Source organism: Alnus glutinosa, chromosome 1 (assembly GCF_958979055.1).
Source record: "Alnus glutinosa chromosome 1, dhAlnGlut1.1, whole genome shotgun sequence".
Classification (NCBI taxonomy): Eukaryota; Viridiplantae; Streptophyta; class Magnoliopsida; order Fagales; family Betulaceae; genus Alnus; species Alnus glutinosa.
Window position 1 is genome coordinate 11,253,042 of NC_084886.1, and position 24,043 is coordinate 11,277,084.

A 24,043-nucleotide genomic window follows, 5' to 3' on the forward strand; every position below is an offset into this window, starting at 1 on the left:
ACCCAGGGCACAAAACCTCCTTCATCCATTCTTTGGCCTCCCCGGCTAGGTGATTCAACTGCCTTTTTTTTTTCTTTACTTGTTCCAGAATGGCCAAACGAGAGAGAGAAGATCAAGGTAGCTCGCACCTTCGTAGTAAACGTGTTAGTATTAGGTTATAATAAACCTCCCCTTACTCGTCCGCTTATCACAAAGGTTAAAAATTATCTTTGCAATAATTTCATAGGACTTTTGGTAGTATGCCATTTCTTTTTCTTTGAATTTCCTAGTGGTTCCGTACACTTATTTTTTTAAAAAAAAAAAATAAAAAAAAAAAAAACGTGAAAAAAGAAAATGACAAATCAACCAAGAAACAGTAAACCACCAAGAATCCGAAAAGAATGATATTATCATCCCTAGTTGGCATATCTATAAAAAGTACGGCCTCAAACCAACGGCCTGAGGAAATAGTATCTCATCCATATCAGAAGATATAGGGTTGTCGATCCCAATTTAATTATGACAATCTAAGAACATATATTATCGTTTTCTGCACCAACTATCTGAATTAACAGCACCATATTCTGCAAGCAAAAATGCACTGCCATATCATGACATTCGATGAACCTTTTTTTTTTTGCTGGGGGAGGGGGGGAGACAGAAAACTGAACGTACCCTTCTCAAACATCTGATAACGAATTCTGTGGTTTTGGTGAAATATGAAACCATTACCTACTACGATGAAAATTCCTCTTTTAACTGCATATTATCACTCCTTTTCCTTTCTCCCCGATCTTCGTATCTTTACAGATTAGTCTTCTTTGGTTTGCTAGCACCAGCAATACGCCTAGACACTGACCGCATTGTAACAAATTCCTCTGCCGCAGAAGGATGTATTCCCACCTGTAGGAAAAAAGTCAAAACCTTTTTTGAAATTGTGAAGAGAAGGAAAAAACAAAAGGTCCTTCTAGATGAAGTTATGGAAATAAACTCTCAGGTGAGTAGGACACAAGGAAACACAATTTTCATGATTTTCAAAGAGGAGAAGAAAAAAAATTATTAGAAAAGTCGACCATAAAGTGAAAAGATAAGATTCATTCTGGTCTAAACACTAACTGATTACAAACTGGAGTGCAGTTTGTTCGTCCCAATTATTTTTTGTGAGTAGTTTGGTCATCCCAATTATCACTTGTCTTACATAAGACAAAAGATCCTCACAAATATCTTCTCTTTCTCATATCTACCAATAACTTCTAACACAACAGATTCAACGTGTAGAAGGGAAATAAGAGCAATCAGGCTTCTTTGCTAGAAAATTGGCAAATCACACTTGACTGAGAATTCTGCCATGGTTTAGGGTAATAGATAGGAGAGCCATGATGAAGCACCCCCATAGAGCTATTTCATGCTCTCATTAGGATCTACTTGTGAAACCTACATCTTTGCCTCATCCCATGATATATTACACAAACAGCTCACACATCCTTTGCCAGCATGCGCACATATTAGCTGGTACAGGTCAAACCACCTTATGGCTTGTGGCCTTTTAAGTGGTTTGTTGAGAGGCACACAATGTCTATATTATTCCCTTGTTATCAGTTGAAGTCCGACCAGTATCCTCTGGCCGGGAAAAAAGAAAAAAAGAAAAGGCCAGCTCAAATGCTGATTTCCAAAGCTGTTGAGAGAAACGGTAAAATACTGGAGCACACAAGTTGTGTAATAAGCTCATCAAGCTTTGAAATGAGAAAAATGGGGACTGGGGGTTCAGCTTACCGTGCTGTCAAATTGTGCCTTGGTTGCACCACACTTCACTGCAACAGCAATGCCCTGCAAAGGACATCCCAAAACAATATCAGGAATTAAATGCAGAAATAAACAAAAGAAATAGAAGAGGAAATAAGAGGAAAAGGGTGAACTCTATAGGCAACTTGAGCACTGTGAGCTCAAGATAAACAAGATCTCAACTAAACATCTGAATATTAACTCTATTCTTGAGGAAGTGACACCCCTTTTTCTCAGGGCTAAAACATGCAAGTTAACTCACTGTGTCCCAAAAATGGAGCTCATTATTAAGTTAAACCTACATCTCTGTATATAATCTTCTCCTTTTAATGAATTTATTACTTCAAAAAAAATATATAGAAGGCCCTCTACAATCTCCATCCATATAACAGATCCCCTTCCCTACTCTCTTCATTTGCAACGTAAAAAGTAAATGTCACTGATCAAGACAATCTCTTGTACGTATAAAGCACATTTGGCCAGAGCTGTTTGCTATTAATGGTTTTTAAGGATTTAAAGGACCAAGTAAAGATTCATATAGCTGTCTGAACATAAATTGGAGGTGTGAAGAGATGATCGATGGAAGCTTCGTTTTCATGTTCTGATATTAACTACCATGTAAGACAGAATCCAAACTGCAGATAAACTTCAATAGTTTCTAAAAACATGGTGTTATTTACAAAGTAAAATATTTAAAGAAACTAAAATTATTTTGGATAATTGGGGGACTAGACATTTCTAGAAATTTCCAGGTGTGAAAAAATAATAGTTAGCTTCATCTATCATTTATCCATTTTGTAGCCTTGTACAAATTCTAGAATAATACTATTTCACACAAGGGTGAAAAAGCAAGACCAGAACTGTATCTAGCGTATTTGACCGCAACTGCAGGTTCATAAACATCTTAAGATTTCAAGAAACAATATTCTCTATGGCTACCATTGTTGATGATGATTCTAGTTTTATGGACAACTTTAACTCCATTCGGTACAGCAACAAGTGCCTTGAGTGCTAGGTGAATCCAATTGGCCGGATTTAATTTCCAGGGTATTCACAGATATTCCCTTGTGGTTTAATGTGTTACAAAAAATCGTGTAGAAAGACCAATAACAGGAATGGTCACTCCATGTCAATGCATGTACCTAGTAAATAAACAAATAAATTTGAAAGTGCAGTAGAATTTCATATCTAAACTATCAATGAAACTGAGTAGCAAACACAGCATACCTGCATAATCTCAGGTGAATCTGGCCCGCACATGGATGCTCCAAGAACTTTATCTGTCTCAGCATCAACAACAAGCTTCATAATCGTCTTTTCTTGTCGTCTATAACATCAAAAAGAAGAAAACTACCAGGTAAAATTTCCCAGGAGATGAATCCTTTAAACATCAAACACCATAAGCGATACAAGTTTTCCAAATGAGAAATGCTAGATACTATAATTCTATCAAATATTCATTGAACAATGCTGACTTGCACTCCCAACTAACCATTAGATCTTTTTATTATTATTATTTAACAAGGATTGATCCAAGGGTTAGTTGGAAGTGCCACATCAGGATTGTTGGATGAATGTTGGATAGTATTATGGTATCTAGCATTACTCTTTCCAAATATTACATGTTACCCAAACAATCACCAGCCCAAGCTAAAAATTAATTGAAAAACCTCCATGGTCCAGATTAACTAGAACACAGTATCCAATCAAGATGCTGTATGATGTATATAGATATATGCACAACAGTTAACGACCGGCAATTACTTATCCAAAATTCTATAAGTAAATACAAACTATATGTCTTCTATTATAAATATGAGGATGACTCTATCATGGCTCATGAATATACCTCAACCGGCCCTTTATCACATATGGCATCTCCTTTTATGAAATTAGTATAATCCTCATACCGAGGGAAATTGATCTAATTTATTTAGCTCCAGCAGAAGAATTTAATGAGTTATGTAGAGAGGCAAGATGATAAGATAACAAAGTGCTCTAATCTTAATTATTTCTATTTTAGGGGCAAGCAGATGATTTAAACTCATAATATAATTGGGCAATTATAGCACAAACTCAACAAATTAAAAGGGCTTGCCCTGGAAAAAAATATATATATAATATATTATACTATATAATATTAAAAGTGCTTGGCCCCAGCATATACTTCCACTCAAGAAGGTTCTTAATCTCTAATTCTATCGCATATTGAGATTCTCATCAGTTCCACAGAGGAAAGGGCAATCTGCTTCTTCATTAGATTGTAAATTTATGCAGTAAAAAACCTCAAATCATACCCAGAGATAGTGTTCTTCATTGGGTTGAAGGTTGATGTGAATACCAAAATATCACCATTTGCTTGCTCAATTGCCTGCTCTTCACTAAGGCCCACTACAGAAAGAGATGGTATGCTGCATATTGGGAAGACAAGTGCAAATTTAACATTCACAAAAAAAATCCAAATGGTAGATAAGATATTCTACTTCTGTTGCACAACTAAAATACAAGTGTAAACATCATATGGTAAAAGTTATACGATAATAATTAACGACAATGAGACTTGGATTACATGTTAGGTATGGTATACAACACAGACAAACTCTGGACAACTGCATTGCAACATAATAATGAGTGTCCATATTAGTTCAAACAGTAAAAAACAACTCTTTCTTAACCACTTCTTCCTAACGGCCTTCTGACACTTTAAACAAAGTCTAAACAGGATGTGGCTTTAAAAAGAAAAGAAAAAAAGTAATAAACATGCTGTGGCTTTAAAAAAAAAAAAAAAAAAACCTGCAGATGGAGATTGAGTTAATGATATAGAATGAGGAACTAATTTAACGTCAAATAAACGGAAATTATGAATACAAAAATGTGGAATAGAGATTAAAACTTGGCTAGTGCTGAAGCAGAGAGATTGAATCCAACCTACTAAAGCCAGGTTCCACTCTAACCCATCCCAACTTTCTTCATCTATAAAATATTACGGTGCCACTACAAGCAAAATTTCTTCAAAGTGCAATTTTTAACAAGTAACATGTGCCAGATAATTCAAGTGATTGTAAGGCGAGAGGAAAAGAAAAACTAAATAAACCGAAACATCCAAGGTTAGCCCATGATTTCAATCTAAAGGAGAAAAACTCGGATTTTTCTCTAATGGAACAAGTCACTCTGATAAAAGCCCCATGGAGTAAACTCATTTGGGAAAGAACACAACCGCCAAGGATGACAACTTACGAACCTACGAATAACAATTTCTTTCTAATACGAACCGAACTTATTAATAATAATAACCAATTTTAAGCATATTTAACAAGTTCCAGAAGATTCATGGCACCTGAACACAGCACAGGGTACATCTTTGTGGTCTGGTTTGCTAGGTTGCCCACCAAAAACAGTTTTCTGCAGATGGTACAAAATCATGAGTACAAGAGCAGCACTGATGTCACTTACTAGAATTACAAAAACATAGCAAACTTAACAAGGTAAATGAAAAAGGTCTAAACAAAATACATACTGCAAAACATGTTCCCTCCATTAAGGCCACAGGGGTAAGATTCATTCGGTTCGTAACATCACCCACAGCCCATATGCTAGGTATATTGGTGCGGGAGTACTCATCTACCTGCAAGAGAAATGGAGGCAGGGACCTCAGAGGCATGAGCACATCTCATGGTGATTACAATCTTTTTATATGAATGCTGTGTAATTTTGTCATTCCATCAATAGAGTGCATTTTAATATAGCAATAGATCAACAAAGAAAAGGATCAATGAGGCTAGATAACATCCCTATAAGTAACAAACCCAACTTTATATCTTTTTATATGCAAAAATACTTTTCTTTTCTTTTTTAACCAAAAAATAGATGAGCATAGGAGCCCAAAAGCCCATCTGCTGGCTGGATACCACCACAACTGGTGCCAGTTTTGGCCCCCAAAGAGTTTGCAGCTTCCATCAAAGGATTTTATCAGTGCCAATTCATAACATACCCCTTCTACGTATATGCCAAATACCAAATACAATATAAACCATCCAATCTTTATGTATGGATTTAATATCGTGCAGAAATCTTTACCCTTTACATAATCAAAGAGGGTGTCAACATAATCAAAGCGGGTGTCAGATGCCTTTGCACATATAAATAAAGCTATCATCACATAGATACGTATATAGATTAAGAAATCCAGTTGGCATAACTAATGCTAAAAATCAATCCCCAGTCAGAAGTAGAAACATGTTACAAAGTTTTCAATGATAACAAGCAAGAGAAGCAAATGGGAAAGGTAGTGACCTTAACAGCTCCTGTCTGATCAAGTTCCACACCCACAGCTTCCAAATTCAATCTCTTTGTATTAGGAGCCCGACCTGTAACCAATGAGCAGTCACTAAGAAGGCAATCTTTGTAAGTATAAAAAAAAAATACAAGAAAAAAAATTTAAAAGGAAACTGTTACATAATGTAGCCACGTAGTAATTTTATGTAACTTTGAAAGCTAATGACATTTAAACCTCTGCAAGTTTCTAACCACGTATAAGATAATAAAGTCAACCCAAACAACCAGTAATCTTTTTTAAAAGATATGTATTTCTAAAACCTCCTATTTTATTTTGATGGAGTCTAGAACTCGTGTCGCTTTACTTCCAACCCTTGTATACACATTTGTGCCTAGCCACCTGTAGGAAGGCGCAGAATCTTGTAGAATCAGGAAGGTTTCACCCCAGCGGATTTGGAGACAGTAGCACCAACCACTCTTTCGGCAACCAAAGTCTAAATTCAATTTGAAAAAATCCAAGAAAAAGTAATTTTGATAATCATGTTCATCAAAAGGATTTTAATGCAAGTAAATACAATCAACAAAGAATAACGATTCTCATAATACATTGAGACTTTCTTACTCTATGCTCCATAACAAACCATAAACTTGCACTTGAACTTTGTACAACATTGCATACAACTTGCACATTTGCCCCAATGGTTAATCATAGTTAATAAGCCAAATCTTGCTTCAGACGACAAAAGACAGTCTATGCCCCAGAATACCAGCAAAGGAATTTTTCAATTAGGAGAAACAATGGCAATTTAGAAATTAAAACTCAATGCAAGCAACATGACATTAATCTTTTGTGCAAAATAAAAAACAGAGCGAAGATATCTGAACTCATTAATTTGAAGTTCCTTATAAACTAAACAGGGTTTGTAATTACCAGTGGCAAACATTACAACATCTGCAATCAACTCTTCGCCATGATCTGTGATAACTTTTATGCCATCCCCTGTTTTAATTATCTAGAATTACAGAAATTATTATTAGCACAAGGTTGAATGTGAATCAAAAAAATACATCTATAATCCACCAATGGTGGATCCACGTGATCCTTATAGCAGTTATATTACCTCTGATAAACTTGTCCTTGGGTGCAAATTAACTCCCCTGCCTTCGAGATTTCTTGCAACCACTGCCCTCATTTCATCATCAAAACCTCTGCCAAAGAATTTAGACACAGTTGCATTAGAAACAGAGCAGCAGTAAAGAGTAGAAAGTGATGGTGATAGAAAATTCCTGGACAAGGCTCCTACTTAGCGATAAGTGATGAAATGGAAAAGGCTAATAGAAACTCACTATTCATCAAATAAAACAGCTAACTGATGTAAAATGCCTAACTATTGTAAAGAGGCAAGGTAAAAATGACGAATTTAGACCTATTTATCTTTTCAGGTCAGGGGGTATATCAGGAAGCAATTGACAGGAAAGCCAAGCGGAAGGCTTCCTTTGCCAAAACCAAAACCTCATACTGCGATCAAAAGCTAAAGAACGACTTGAGAATCCCCACAATCAGACAAAATGGATATTTTTACTACGTATACTCCTATTATAGGCTAGAGCCTGCCTATCCACCTTCAGAAAATTATGCCTACCTCTTTGGCTGCATTAGTAAAAGGTCTGGACAGAGTTTTATGTACCTAAGTGACTATAATTACTGGTCGAAAAACATTAAAATTTTTTGGAAAAGCAATAACAGTTTTTTTATAAACTTTTACTATATCTAAAGATTTATTCCAAGAAGACTTGACCGGACATTAATTGGGATGATAAGATTTTATGATTTTGCAACCCATCACATGTATTCAAGCGGAAGATTACTATACATCAGAAAAACCATGATGTTTGAAATCATTCCATAATTTGCCTCTAAAGTTATTATGGTTTTCATAAGAAAGAACGACATAAATTAACAGCCTTGGCTCTCAAAGTTGAACAGAGTAAAATTGTTACAACCTTAAAGGAAGTTCCTTCCTGAAACATAGATCCACAGCCACACCCATCCCATTCCATATTGAAGCGAATTCAACAGCTATGTACCTGATAGCATAAGAGGATCATCATTTGATAATATTGATCATGCTATGGTGCTGAAAAGTAATAAAGAAAACAGATTAAGAGATAGAGGCACACCCTCCCCCAAGTATCACAACACGCTTAGGTAACTCCTCCAAACTCAATGCCTCATCAGAGGTTATAGCCAACTCCTGCAATATAAAAAGGAAAAGAAAGGGGGGGAAGGCAAAACAAAAAGCACGTGAACAACAATAATATTAGACCTCACGAAGAATATTAAATACTGAATTTCAAGTAGTTTATCCATCAAGTTTAAAGCAAAAGTTGCGAATGAAGGATGACCAAACATTTCATAGATCAACCCCATAAATCCAACTAGGAAAACTAAGGTACAAGACTCAGGAAGTCCAGGAAAAGGTAAATAAACAACACAGTGCAGTTAAAAGGGTAAATTGCATGATAAAACAATAAAACTAGAGCTTCAAGGAAAAGTAAAGTTGGATAGAAGGTTGAAAATATCAGTTCAAGAGAACCTTTTGCACCTTCTCCGAACTGATCACAATTAAGCCCCTATTATTTCATAATAGTTTCCATGTCATCCAGACTAGAGCCGGCTCGATAGATTTTGAGGCCTAAGGCGACAAATTTAGGTGGGCCCTTTTTATATTGAAATATTTAATTATAAAATTTTAATTTTAAATTATTCTTCTAGCTTTTTCCCTTAATTTTTTTCAAACCAAATGCAGAATTCATCTCTGCTACAAGACATTTAATTTCAACATATGACATATTTTGTGTTGAGCTACATATAGTTCTTTTTATGTAAAATATAATTTGCACAAAACTAAATTTACTTTATTCTAAAAATTATTTTAATAAACGAACTTAGACGACATGTTGCTTTTAAGTTCAGATGAAATTATGAGTTTAGTTACTGCTTTCGGGGTACCATTAATGTGACTTTCCATTTTTCTCTTTATTTTCCCCTAAAGTTTCAATATCTTGGGATTCAATTCTTTGTAATTATTTTTATCATAATGTGGACCTTAATTAAAGAGCATTAACTTACTTTCTTATCATAATTGAGGCTTTAAAAGTTTTTTTTGAAACTTCACAAAACTCACATGAACTTCCACCCCTTTTGAAACTACCTCCCTAAAGTTTAAAAACTCTAAATTTCAACCCTCAAACTTTGAATTTGTTGCAATGTCCCTCCTCTGTTAGGATTTTCTGTTAAATCCTAACAGATGCCTGGAAAATGAAAAAAATACCCTTATTAGTTATTTTGTGTTTTTTTTTTATTATTATTTAATTAAAAAATAGATAAAATTAGGCTGACCCATGGGTCACCAAACCCACGGTGGGTCATAGCGTGACCTGACCCAGTGGCCCGCATTGGGTCACAATGTGACCCACAGCAGAGTCTAGTGGTAGCCCAAGTTGGGCCACCAAGTGACTCAATCGTGGGTCTCATTTTTTTTTTTTTAATTTTTATTTTGAAATAAAGGGTAAATTGGAAATTTTATAAAAGTTCTAGGGACATAAAGGTCATTTCACCCTTTAGTCGTTTGATTTAAAGCCAAACCCTAACGGAGAGGGGACATTGCATCGAATTCAAAGTTTGAGGGTTGAAATTGAGAGTTTTTGAACTTTAGGGGGGTAGTTTCAAAACGAGTGGAAGTTCATGGGGGTTTTGTGAAGTTTCCCCAGTTTTTTTTTATAGAAAGAAACTTAATTACACTATTATTATTTGGGGCCTTAAGCGATTGCCTAATTCACCTAGGCAGTCAGCCGGCCCTAGTTCAAACCAATTAAAAACTGCTCCTAACAATTTTGTACACGTGTTCGACACATGATTAGTAAAAATGTTTGCAATTTGGAAGCTACCCAATCTGCCGAAAACCATACATTTAGGGGTATTATACTTGAACTTCATAGTTAGACAAAACTAAATGGGTGCTACCCTGCAGTAATTTGCTAATTCAAAATAGATCAGATAACCAGTTTTTAAAATAATTCCTTTTGTTAAAAATTTGTAAAATATGGAACTGGTTCTTAGTTTGTTGTTTTTACATTCTAAATAGGGTAGATATATAACCATAAAAGCTAAAACGTGATTACTGTGTAGTTCATACAAAATTATTATAAACCAAAACCAGTTAAAAATTGAACTAGTTCTCATTATAGATTGGTTCAGAAACAACTGAACCAGTCCAAGGTTTGCCAAACACCCAAAAGGCCTTCTACATATTGAAAAATGGGCAAACAAATTCATTTCAGTTGCAATAATTTGTAATGACATCATAAAGCAAGTTTCAAATTCCTGAGTTAGATAACGGGGTAACTGGTTCAGCCATCGATACGATATGACATTAACAGAAGTTAAATAGATTGAATGGGAAAGTATTATGCTTCTTAGAGGCAGATGCATCCAACCACAAACTCCACTCCATATGTAGCATATCTCAATTCACAGTCAACAGAGACAAAATCTTCCATAACATTTCAAATAGACTAATATACAGAACATGTAAAAGCATACTAAACTTATAAGTCTCGCTGCATTGTGTCACAAAGTACCAATTATGTTTACGACATCAAATCAATTTGAAACCATTATAGAACAAAACCAGAAAATCTACCTGGCCAGGGATATCGGGACGTTGAGCCCTGCTGCCAGTTGCAATCAATATGTGTTTAGCAGTATAGCTCAATTTAGTGCCATCTAGTTGCGTCACCTCAACTTCATTGGGACCAACAATCTTTCCCTCTCCTTCATAACTTTTAACCCCAGCATTCGTCAATAACCGCTTGTAAATTCCATTTAATCTGACTATTTCTTCTGTCTGCAAGTGTAAAAGAGAAGAAAAACATATAATAAAAATAGCATGGGTATAAACAATTAAATGCTACCATATTTCAAACTTCAACATGACTTAATCTAAAAATTGAGGCTCCATTTGTTTCAACGTAAAATGTTTTCAGGGAAACCATTTTTCAAGAAAATGTTTTCCGCTTTTTCCACCGTTTTGCACGTACGAAAAATTACAAATATTTTTTTATATTTTCATTCAATCATATCAACCTATAAAAACCATTTTTTATTCGCAACATAAAAATAATAATATAAAATAAATTATCCTATAAATTTTAGCTCCAATTGTGGTCCAACAATTTGAGAATGAGAAGCTCAAATCAGAAAATTATTTACGGTTTTAAAAAAATGAAAACATTTACGAAAATTAAATAAGCTTTTTCAGTCAAACCGAAAAATATTTTCGGTTTGACTATTATTTTTTGTTGCACTAAACACCGGAAACTACGAAAAATATTTTCCAGAAATCATTTTACACCAAAACAAACAGAGCCTGAACCATAGGAAAGAATATCAAATAAGGTAAACAGAAAATGTGTCTAGATGCCCAAGAAGAAAACAAATTTCATCCGAGTAAATTCTTCCTTTTTTTTTTCTTTTTTTTTTTTAATCGAAATATCATTAAAAAGCGAAAAGCACAACTCGGGTACACAGGGAGTATACAAGAAAAACACCTAACTAGAATAAGAAAAAACATGAAAATTCTGAAAACTAAGCACCAAGGGAGCTACAAGCGTAGTTGTCCAAGTAGAAAGAGTAAAAATGAAAAATGATTCAAGTTCCGCCAAAGTCCTTGCCCGATCCTCAAAACTTTTGTCATTTCTTTCCTTCTAAAGACACTAGAAGAGGCAAGAGGGCAGTATCTTCCACACAACAGCACTCAGAGTTCTACCACCAGTCCACCAACAAGTAATGGTCTGTTTGGTTTGAATTTTATTCAATATTCTAATCGGGTTTTATTCAAAAACCCGAAAACCCACATCCAACCCAAATAAAAATCCGGATTTAAATATTCAAATATTCAAATGCCATGATTATTTGTCATTAATTTATTAAAAATAAATAAACTTAATTTTTAAAAAAAAAAATCACAAAAAAAAAACATAAAAGGGAAGGGGTGGTGTACAGCCACCCCTAGCCTCTGGGGAGGCTTTGGCCACCCCCAGAGGTGGCAGGGGGTGGCCAGACCCAGCTACCTTTTCCTTTTTTGTTTTTTTTTTTTTTTTTTTTTTTGAATTTTAAAACAAATAAGTTTATTTATTTATTTTTTTAATAAATTTAACACCAATCAATACACAACTTTTCATACAATCCAATCACTTCCTATCATTAAAAAACATTTTTTTTCCAATCTCAAAAATTCAACACCCAAACACAAATTCAAAAAGAATCTGAATTCTATTCAACATCCAAACACGTTTTCATTGCCTCGAAATCCGCAAACAGATTATGAATATTATTCTTATTCAAAAAATTCAACACCCAAATGGACCATAAACAAGTCGGCTACTCTACTAGGCATCAACCAAGACATCCCAAAACGACTAAAAAATGCATTCCATAAGAAGCAAGCGACCTCACAATGGACCTTGCACATACAACATTTATCGACCACAATGACATGTCGCTTCTTTAGATTGTCCATAGTAAGAATCTTCCCTAGGGCCGCCGACCAAGTAAAAGATGCCGCTCTCAAAGGAACCATAATCCGCCAAATACTCTTCCAAGTTCTAAGGGAAAGGAGTGCCATCGTTACAAGCAAAGGACACTATAGAAGGAGCTAACAACGAAGTAAATTATTCCTATTAAAGGATATGTATCCTTTAACGACTCTTTGTTTTCTATAAGTAAAAATTTACTAAGTATACCAGGGGATACCTACATACACAGGCTATGTACTTGGTAAACCCTAAAGCAAATTGTATCTACTTTTTTTATATCTTATTAGAAAGTGCAAAGGAGCGCAAAAAATAAGTCTCCCACTTAGGGGGTAGAAAAAGAACACAAATCTCAAAATTCTAGAAAATTAGAAAGCAAATTGTATTTACAGCACACCTCTATAACTGATTGGAGAAGTTCTTGATTTATAGCTCCTTTTATATCATTAAATCTCCATGTGCATTCAGCATTTAAGAAGTTCCACAAAACAGATCTAATTAAATAAAATATTTTCTAGGGCAAAGCTTATTCTCACTCCCCATGAGGTTCAGACTTCAGATCAAATATTTAAACCTGAAAGAAACATTATACTTCAACAAAACACTAGACTACTCCCTTAAAATCAATCAACAGAATATTTGGTTCGCCATCTATAGTCAGATATCCCTCAAGAAATAACTCTTACATATTTGCCAATATTGGGTTAAATTAAGGAAGAGGAAAAAGAGAAGTCAAAGCAAAGGGAATCAATCAAAGCGAATGGCATGGATCAATACAAATTATATTTTTCCCTTCTACATTGAGACTACAATAACATGGATCAATACAAATTATATTTTTCCCTTCTACATTGAGACTACAATAACAGCACGTCTAAATAATCAAGGTTCAAGCTGGTGAATTGAGAAGGTTAAGATCTCAACAAAAGTTTAAAAAGAAAATATTGCAGCTTGAGTTTGTATCAAGCAATCAGGCAAAAGCGTAGTTTAAATTGTATAATCAAAGAAGTAGGCCACTTAGCAGTCTTTCATACATCGATGCTGGTCCATCAACTGGCTGAATCTGACATTTTTGTACACTAATTAGTTCTAAAACTACTTGTCGTAGGAAGCTTACCCAATTCAATTTCTTCGATTTTTTTGATAATAAGGTTATAATACCACATCAAAATTTCATGCTCTAGCAATTACCTTTGCTCACTGTAACTACTTTTTTGATGGATGCAGTTACCGTTAGTTTTATTAGGTTTTTCTCTCAAATTTGTCTCTAAAGGTAACATGAGAAACATGAAAACTGCAATAACCATGGATTCATTTAAATGTGAATGAAATCATATCACAAGATAAAAAGTAAAAATATACCTTCTTATGCAAAAGTTTCTTCCAGTTGAAGTCAATTTTCTCATTCAGTTCCCACCCATAATTCCTCGCGTCCTACAAAACAAAACATTACATTAATCAAACCATTTAAAGTTGAATTATAAATTAAATAAAATTGTGAATAACAATATACTAAAACAGAAAAACTCAGTATGTCACCCTAAACATGGGACAATTTTTTTTTTTTAAGTTCTAAAACACAAGAAACAACAATGTGCCAAACATACTGCATTTTAGAAAAGCCTCAAGTTGTTCTATTTCTCCATTAGTTCAATAACATTGAATTTTCCATTACATCACAGATCACCATAGGAACATCAGATATTCGAAAACTGATTCTGGCGGTCAAATGTTTGCATGTTTTATAATGACCAGTGATAATAAAACGAATTTCAAGAAAAAGGTTGAACCTGAGCCATGTCGACGGCAAAAGTGATAAATCAATTGTCTAGATGCAGTAAGATGATGGCAAAGAAGACTCATAGAAGAACACATGATTTCAACAGTCTTTACTACTACATTCTTGAAATATATCCCATACCAATGATATAAGATCATATTCTCACCTCAAGTTCACCTCGAAAAGATGCTCCATACACCAAAATCTTTTTGGGAACACAACCACGAATGACGCACCTAGAAAACCAAAAGATGAGAGGCATCATGTCTGTAAACATTTTTGCTTCAGAAGTGTCATTTTTAGCAAGAACCTTGCTAATCTAATATAAAAGGAAAGAAGAAAGTCCAGAAGTAACTATTTTTATATTTATACGCTACCTCATAACCAGAAGCAGTATTATGACTTTCAGCGAAAGGTCTAATCATTCAATTCTAACAAAATTATTCAAACTTCACTGTATTTATGTTGATGTGCTAGAAACAATCAGCAGAAACTAAGTAGTCTATCAAGGGTTTTCTCAACATAAATCATCACTCTAAGCAAAAGTTATTCCTAAATCAAAAAACCAATGATTCGTAAGTCATTTGAACAATATGAATCAAGAATTGAAACTCGGTACTCTGAACTGCAAAACATCAACCTTTTTGGTAAGATATCTGCAACTTCCATACATTACTCTAATTGTTTTTCCCTAAATATAAGTACCACCTTTACAATCAAAATGAACATCCAAATCAACCATTCCACCATCAAATAGATGCAGTGTAGAAAAGCTGATTTCTCATTTAGCTCAACTCAAATCAATCACTAGTACAAGGAAGAAGATTAACAAACAGCTCAGCCTTTCAAATAAAATATTGATTTTTATTATTTAGAAATATGGAAATAAAAAGCACATGCAGCCACTAATACTTGCAATATGTTGACCGTAAAAAATAACCAAGAAACATCATCTCATGACCTGGTAAACCTCTCAGCATACAGTGAAGGCTGAGGAAGCAAACAAAAATTGTTCCAACATCAATTGTAGCCAGCAACATCTTATAGATCATGATGCTAGTAAATTATAAATTAGAGTAACATTTTATCAAGCCCACCTCCTCAATCTTTTTAACCAACTTCATGGAGAAAATAAAAGCTAAATAACCACAACGGTGCAAACATCTCACTAATCCAGCATCCCTCTTACTAAAATACCTAGAATCAATGAAAAGTTCGTTATGATGTTTCCCATGGGAGCAGCAGATAAGTTGCTTCCCCAAAATCCAACTGATGCTATATTCCAATGTCATGTACCATGCTATGTTTTAATAGCTCAGCCATTGAAGACAAAAGTTAAACAATATAGTCAAATAAAATATATTATAAAATTAATGACAAAGCAGTTTAAGCAAGGCCAATATCACAACTAAAATGGGAAAAATAAAAACTCAGGAACTGTGATATGTAGGTTATGACAAGTCAAGCTGGAAAAATGGCTAGAGCAACCAATGAAAAGGGCACCAAATTAAGACTTTCTATTAACTCACGTTCCACCAATTCCTCCAATAACTTCTGAGCTGATTGGATGAAATGGAAGCTCACAAATCCCAACCTGGCAACAGGATTAACAAAAGTAATTAGTCGTCATTTAGTGATCAAACGCCTCCATCAGAAAAGGGGATAAATGTGACAATCAAGGGGAAAGCAAGCAAAAATTCAGATACAGCTAAAAGTCAATATCACAAGAATTCAAAATAATCAGATACATTAGCAACACCTAAGTAAGTATCAAAAGACAAACAAATCTTTGAAAACCAAATTAGCACTGGTACTTTTAGATCTCACAAAATAAACCAATCAACTAATGTAACAACAAACATTTGAATCTATCCCTAACCATTTATCAAATTATGCAGTAAAATCAATGAAAAAAACGCTTCCTGAAAAACCATATAATAAGATATATTAGTAAAAATTATCAAAAGCCCATGAAAAACAATAATCTCTGTATCACCTCTATTTCAACATTCTGGGGCTATACCTTGGCTCCATAATTAGCAGAAAATCTTGAAGCACGAACACCGCCGCTTCCAGCTCCAATGACAAACAAGTCAAAATCATAGTGGCCTTCCTCCGCATTAGGCTGGCTCAGCTCCCCATCAATAAGCATCTTTCTCGCCATCTTTATGTAAAAATCCTAACTGAATCTACAGCAATCACAAAACCAATGTTTATTTAGCACATAAAAGAAAAGGGCATAACACTCTGTTTGGCTGCCGGGAAATTCAATAGAGGGGAAAACAGAAGAGACTTTGAATCTGACGCGTTTTGTCGTTTTGGTTCACAAAAATCAGAAAGCACCTCAACTAAAGCAAAAATCAGTTGAGCGAAATTAAATTTAGTTTTTCTTTCCGGGATCAAAGTAATCAAAAAAGTGAAAGATTAAAATCCTCCAATTTTTTGTCCTACCGACCAAACGGATCATTTCCAGAAAAAAAATAAAAAATAAAAAATAAAATAAAGACATAGAGAAAGAGCAGATAATCTGCATAAAACTACTAATGAAATCAGCATTCCACTGCAAACTAAATTAAACAACTAAACTTCATGCGTGATCAAATTTACTCTGTTTGGTTGCCAAGAAGGAAAATCAAATCAAATCACATAGAAAATGGCAACTCCGCCATATAAAACTCTCTTCTGCTTCCCCAAAACGAAAACGAAAAGCACCTCAACCGAGCGAAAGAAAAGCATGTAGACCTCCAAAATTTACCTGTACGTGAAGATGGAGTTGGCGAAGCAATAGAAGCAGCTCTTAGGGTTTTAAACAAACAAGATGTCTATAATATCTATATATGATAAGGAAAGAGGCTCGTCCAAAGAATATAAAAACAATTGCTATCAGATCACGGAAAGAGGAGAGAAGAGAAGAGAAGAGAAGGGTTTGAACGGAGGATGAGGATGCGAAGTTTGAGCTTTGCTTGTAATTTTCTAAGCAGTGGTAAATTCAAAGATCGAATATCACGACGTTTAGTTAGAGGCTGACACTGGTGGGACTGACGCACAGTTATTGGCTTCTGGTTTTCAATTTTATTTTTTAGTCCTTCGTTTTTTTTTTTAAGAAATAGCTCAAGTGCATCTGATGTTAGTTATATAACTTATATTGTCCTTCTTTCGTATATCGTATTTTTGCTTTTTGGTCCTTTGTGTTCGGAAGAATTGCAACAGTTGGCGCTTGGCACTTGGCAGTTGCTAAAAGATGACCAAGGAGCCGCTGGTCTTTACAAGGATGGGAAGTCAACGACATGGACCGAATCAAGGATTGGGGTGCAGCACGTCCACGTGTACCCTCAAGTCCGCGCAATTTGTTTTGTACTTTTTTTTTTTCCTAATTAATTTGTTTTGTATTTTTTTTTTTATATAGATAATTTATTTTTAAGATTTGATTCTTGCACTACACCATCACAATAATGCTCCGTTTGTTTCGGCGTAAAATGATTTCTGGAAAATGATTTCGGTATTTTCCGGTGTTTGGTAGGGGCGAAAATAATAGTCAACCGGAAAATGATTTCTGTTTGACAAAAAATGCTTAGTAAATTTCGGAAAATGATTTACGCTTTTTAAAAGCGTAAATCATTTTCCGAAGACGTCTGACGCGGTCGATTTATTTTAAACAACGCAGTCGACCTTCACGTTTAAGCAACCGACCACCATCGAAATCTTGCCGATATCGGATTCCGACAACATCTGGTTAATGTCGTCGGAATCCGGCGACGGAATCCGGCCACCTTCCCCGGAATCCGGTTAGCCCAGATTCCGGCAACCAATCTAGCCGGAATCCGGCCAGATTGGCCGGATTCCGGCGATCTGGCCGGATCCCAGCCGGCTCTGGCCAGTTCTCGGCCGGATCTGGCCAGATCCGACGGGATGGCCGGAATTCGGCCGTTTGTGCCGGAATCCAGCCACTTCGCCGGAATCCGGCCATCCCAGATTCCGACGAAACTGTCCGGATTCCGACCATTATCTTGAATTCTGACTGTATTAACCGAAATCAAGTAAAAATGGTCAGAATCTTGTCGGTCAGTGACGAAATCTCGTCATCGATGATTTTTATATTATTTTATATTTATATTTATTTGTTTTGAATAAAAATTAATTTTTATAGGTTAATATGTTTGAATGAAAATATAAAAAATATTTGTAATTTTCTGTACGCGCCAAACACCGAAAAATGCTTTCGACGAAAAATATTTTCCAGAAAAATGACTTCCCTGAAACCATTTTACGACGGAAACCATTTTACGTCGAAACAAACGGAGCATAAGTGCACAATAACTCCTCACATGAGGTGAGCCCCAATATGTGGAGTCTACCTTCATATGAGGGGTTGTTGTGCACTTGTTGTGTTGGTGTTGTAAATCTAACATTTTTCTTTGTGTTGTACTGAATCTTTGCTATTCTTCTACGTGTTTTTTTGTCTTGTTTTTGTTTTCATTTTTCGATTATTTTCTTTTTATCTTCTCCTTTGTGAAAAATGGGTTCCATTTTTATTTTATTTTTTTACCAATACTAACTTTCTTTCCATGATTCATTACAGTAATTTTAAATAAGGCAAAATTAAAGTTCCCTAAGAATTTTCTTAATATTATTAACCATTCTCTTCTTGCTATGTATTAAAAGTGGTAGCGTGAATAAGACAGATATTATGTAGAAGCTTTCATTATCATGGACAATATCAAAAGTTCATGAATATTTTGTCTTTTTGTTTTTGAGATATATAGTAGCCACAAACATCCTAAAATCAGAACCATTGCTCTTTTTTATATTTATTTTTATCATTTTAAGTGACTGTTGAATTTTTGTTGTTCTCAAAATATTTTTTTCTAAATGAACCAATTAAAAGAAAAATATTGTTTATAATACTTATATTTTGGGTCAATATTTCAAGATTAATTAGAATCCCTTTACAATTGGGAATTCCTGGAATTCTTTATGCCCCTACGGCAAAAAAGTTCAATGGTCAAATAGAGAGAGCCAGAAAAAACACTTTTTTAGTGTTGAAACGCCGTATGTTATATCATAGTTTTTCAAACACGTCACTATTTTTAAGTGAATGGTCAAAAATTAAATAGTAGTGGAATGATAGCTAGGGCAATAGGAAAGCATAAAACCTCCTCCTCCTCCTTCTTCTTCTTCTTCTTCTTCAAGGAATAATCTTTCATTAGTAGAAAGAATGGTACATAACATCACTACCATATAGGTGTTCTGTACACCACCATCAACGGGAGCGGAGCCAGGATTTGTGATTTGGAGGGGTCAAATTGAAAAAATAAAATTTGGGGACCAAAACTAGATAAATAAATAAAAAATTAGGGGTAAAATTTGTAATTTTTTTTTTTCAAGAATTTTTTTTTTTTTGGGAAACCCCTCCCAAGGCCAAGGGTAGCTCCGCCCCTGACCATCAAGGTGTGTACCCCACCTGAGCCTAAAATTAATACTCAGAACATAACAAACATGATGTTACAAATAAAACCTAGCCAAACAGAATGATATCTCTGTATTGACATAAAACTTTCCTTGAACAGGGAGTCTGTCACACATTTTAGCTAAAAGCAATGACTAGGTTAATAAGCACAAAGCAAACTGTCAAACAACACAGGAAAACTCAATACAAAAACTGTATTTCAGGAGATTCGCCACCCGAGGGGGCGCGTGTGCCAGAAGACTCCCTACAGCCGCCGTTCACCATAATCCTTCGATGGCCACCAGACACAGCCAACAAACGGTTCGTGGCCATCATGTGCTGCCCAAAACATAAAACCACCCAGGCACGCACAGAGTCTCTGCACGGCCGTGAGAAGCGATTGCCGCACCAGAAAACGACGGCGAACAAGGTTGGAGGACGCATGTCCAACAGAAGACGACGGAAAAACAGATCTGGCCTCCAAGAAAACAACGGTTGAAGCTCGGCCAAGAACTCCGCCGTCGACACGTACAGGACAGCAACTCCCCTCCGGCACCTTCTCCAACGAGCTTACCTGTCAAAATAAACTAATTAAAAAATAGAAAAATAAGCCTCCATAGTCCAAAAGGACTAAGAGGAGAACACCCACAACCGGATTTACACTCGGGGGACAAAAACTCCACAACCGTAGTGGTTGGGAGACTAACCTTCACTAAAAAATCCAGGAAGGACCAAAAAACACTTTAGCCTAAAAAGGCTAAGGGGAATGATGAAGCTAGGGAGGGGGAGGCACCCCCGGCAGAACAGATACCTTGAAAGAAAGCCCTAGAGGGATTTTAGGATTCAAGAAAGCATAAAACTAGCTTCTTTTATTATTATTTTTTAAAAAAGAAAAAAAGATGTGTTTGGTCTTGTTGCATTTTTTATGCATCTCTTACGCATCTTTTTTGAAAATCATTAGTCTCTCATAGGGTGCTTTGAAAGTCTATAACTTACGAATTAACTGTTTAAATTGAAATCAAGTAGTCCGAATTAATGGTAAATTTTCAAAAATTCATAAATTTTTTAAAAAAGATGTGTAATCAAATTTTTACATCGAGTGCAATTGAATTCAGTACTGGAAACAAACTCCTATAGAATAGTGCTAGCTAGAGATACAATAATCATGAAGATGGTGATTTTGGTGGGGTACGTTTCATATACGCATGAGTTTGACTTGAATATTTTGGAGAGTGCGAGCGGGGGAAAACAAGCCTGTGTCGGTGGTTGTAACAAGTTATTGGACTCTTTTTTTTTTTTTTTTTTTTTTTTTTTAAACTAGCTATACGTCATGGGAAGTTGTAAGAATCAATTAAGTGGTGAATAATATAAGGAGAAGATGACGGTCAGAGAAATTTAAAGGTACGGTAGAGAAAAGACCGATAGGTGGGTAGAGACGTCACAAAATATGAAATTCATTACATGGATCGATCACTTTAATTATTAATTAGCAACAAATGGTTAATTAGATCTTAATTAACAGAGACCAAGAAGCTAGAAAACCCCACGATGATAATTCTTGTTTCGATTAGACTTTATGATCTTGGAGATCTGAGTAAGCCCCAATAGAATCTTAACCCCTAAATATTCTATAAATCGGCCATAAGTTTGGACTGCTTCATTTCAATTTAAACAGTTAATTTGTAAGCTATAGACTTTGAAAGCGTCCTCTAATGATTTTCAAAAAAAAGATGTGTAAGAGATGCATAAAAGATTTTGAGAAACCAAACTTTTTTCTTTTTCTGTTTTATTTTTTAATATATATATATATATATTTGCGAAAGTTGAGGTGGCAATTGAATTTGAGTCTAATATTACAAGTTGACCATATAACAACAAAACTTACTTTTAATAAACTACAATGGTCATTGTCATGGATTCTGATTCTAGTAATTTGTTTTCTGAATTATAAATTTCTAAAGATTCTAATCTTTTTACCAATTGGTATAGGCGATTTGAAGAGAGGAATTATGGATGAAAAAATATTTTGCCTAAAAAGACAAATAATTTTACGAGAGAGAGAGAGATGTTTATGATCGACTAAAAATGGTTTTGGTTCACCAAATTTTCTTGAAACAAATGGAGCCCTGGTTACTATTCTATGGAAAATAAAGAAGTGTTTGGTGTCATTGTATTACATATTTTTTTTTTATAAATGTATTATTAAATCTATTGAATCTACGTGTAATTTCATATATTTAATAGTAAATTTACACATTTTTTTATATAAATATGAATACAAAATACAAAAAAATGAAATTAAACATTTCTCTATTTTATATTAATTATGATTATCATCCAATACAAAATACGTGTCAAATATCTCCTCAATTTCTTAACTTGGGCTTTGGGTGACATATAACATACGTGTCAAATTTTATGTCCTAGCAAGGTGTTTCTTTGTTTGCTTGTCGTGTACAAATTGTTATCCTTTTCATTCTTTCGTTTTCTTGATCAGCTCCTCACGAAATTTTATAATATAATTCTTCAAATTGCATTGTAAAATTGTTTGAGCACGTGATTCTATAAATATATTTTTATATTTATTGTTGGAATTATTAACAATAAAAAAATTAAAAATTAAAAATTAAAAATTAAAAATTAAAAATAAAAAATTATTAAGATGTGATCCCTCAGCCTAAAACAAAGTCACACACTTCCCTCCCGGTCCATCTCACTTATACTTTATGTTTGAAATTTTGGATTCAATGATTCCACATTTTTAATGCAAACCAAACAAAATAACGAAATTCTTTTCAAGGATGTAAATCAAACATTATATATATATATATATATATATATTCAGCTAGAAACGTTTTAAACCAAAAACTATAATTCAAGTTAAAACAAAGGAATTTCTTCTTGTTTTTTAGTTTCTTAATGTTTTAGTCTTTGTTTCTGTTGTACTTAAAAAATAAAAAAATAAAAAAAAATGTTATAGGAATGCATTTAACTTATTTTCCGTCCAAATTCACTAATGTACGAAGACTATATAGAGTATCATGTACAACACATCCTAGAAGGAATAAAAGAAATGACCAAAAGTGAACAAATATCTGTGCCGCGCTGTCGCCTATACAGCTATACTTTTAACTTTCCACTGTTATATTCGATCATATGAGATATGACCAGATATTATTACGTCACGAACTAACTTTAATTTTAAGATGAAAGATGCATATGCTGAAAAAGGTTATATTCCTCTATGTTTTATACTTCTAATTGTTTAGAAAGAGTTTTGTCTTTTATGTGGAGCCGAAGCTTTATGTTAATATATTTTTGACACAAAAATGTATTGAATTCAAACTTAAAATTTATCTTTCATTTTAATTAAAATATTTCACATATTGTATGACCTCACACAATTTCAATTAACTAACCATTTATATAACCTCACATATTAATTATATAGGACAATCTCAAGTATAGCAATTAAAAATATCAGATTTTTTTGCTTACGAACATGCTATAACATACAACATTTTCTTTCTAATATGTCACATGTATCGTGCAAAAGATTATCCTATATACTTGGTATATAAACGTGAAAAATGAATGGAGGGTTGTGAAGTTGATCTTTCTCTCTATCTCTGCAAAAATATCTCCCCTCTCAGATTTCAGTAAGCTCTTCCCTGCTCTCCTCATCAAAACCCTCATGTTTTTTCTCTTCATCACTCACTTTCTCTCTTTTCTTTTCTTTTTTTTTTTTTTTTTTTTTTCCTTCTTCCCATTTAGTTTTTCTAATCTTTTGTTTAGGTTATCAGAGGTTAGATTTTGAAAACCCATAACTTTCACTACTCGCGCGCAGGGGCGGAGCTAGGGGGGCGAGTGCCCCCCCCCTCAACCTACAAAAAATTTTCACTGCAGACTTTTTTGTTTCAGTTTCAGAGTTATAAGAAATAACACTCCTCATGAAGAAGAAGACTCAAACGGTGCGTTTAAGCTTTAGTATTTTAGTGGTTCTTAAACGCGCAGTTTCATTAATACTAACTCGTGAAGAGAAAAATGACACACTTTGTTTTTAAAAAGTCAATCACACTCTGTCTCTTCACTGGCTTGTGGGTCCGCTCAATTTAAAATGTTCAAAGTTTTTTTTGCCCGAGACATTTTTTACTTTTCTTTTTTTGTCTTATGCGTTTTTTTTT

At 34.4% G+C, this 24,043-nt stretch overlaps 1 protein-coding gene across 1 annotated transcript; it reads right to left on the reverse strand.

The window, feature by feature from the left end:
* Positions 1–368: 368 nt before the first annotated feature.
* Positions 369–17,423, reverse strand: LOC133872491 (glutathione reductase, chloroplastic). Its single transcript, XM_062310005.1, has 17 exons — positions 17,169–17,423; positions 16,437–16,602; positions 15,943–16,007; positions 14,580–14,649; positions 13,996–14,067; positions 10,743–10,946; positions 8,218–8,291; positions 8,041–8,124; positions 7,158–7,245; positions 6,968–7,049; positions 6,055–6,128; positions 5,279–5,386; positions 5,099–5,163; positions 4,059–4,172; positions 2,989–3,088; positions 1,753–1,806; positions 369–882 (listed from the first exon to the last, which is right to left on the reverse strand). The coding sequence occupies exons 2-17, from the start codon at positions 16,575–16,577 to the stop codon at positions 784–786; spliced, it is 1,494 nt and encodes a 497-aa protein (XP_062165989.1). The 5' UTR covers positions 16,578–16,602; positions 17,169–17,423; the 3' UTR covers positions 369–783.
* Between the last annotated feature and the right edge of the window lie 6,620 nt (positions 17,424–24,043).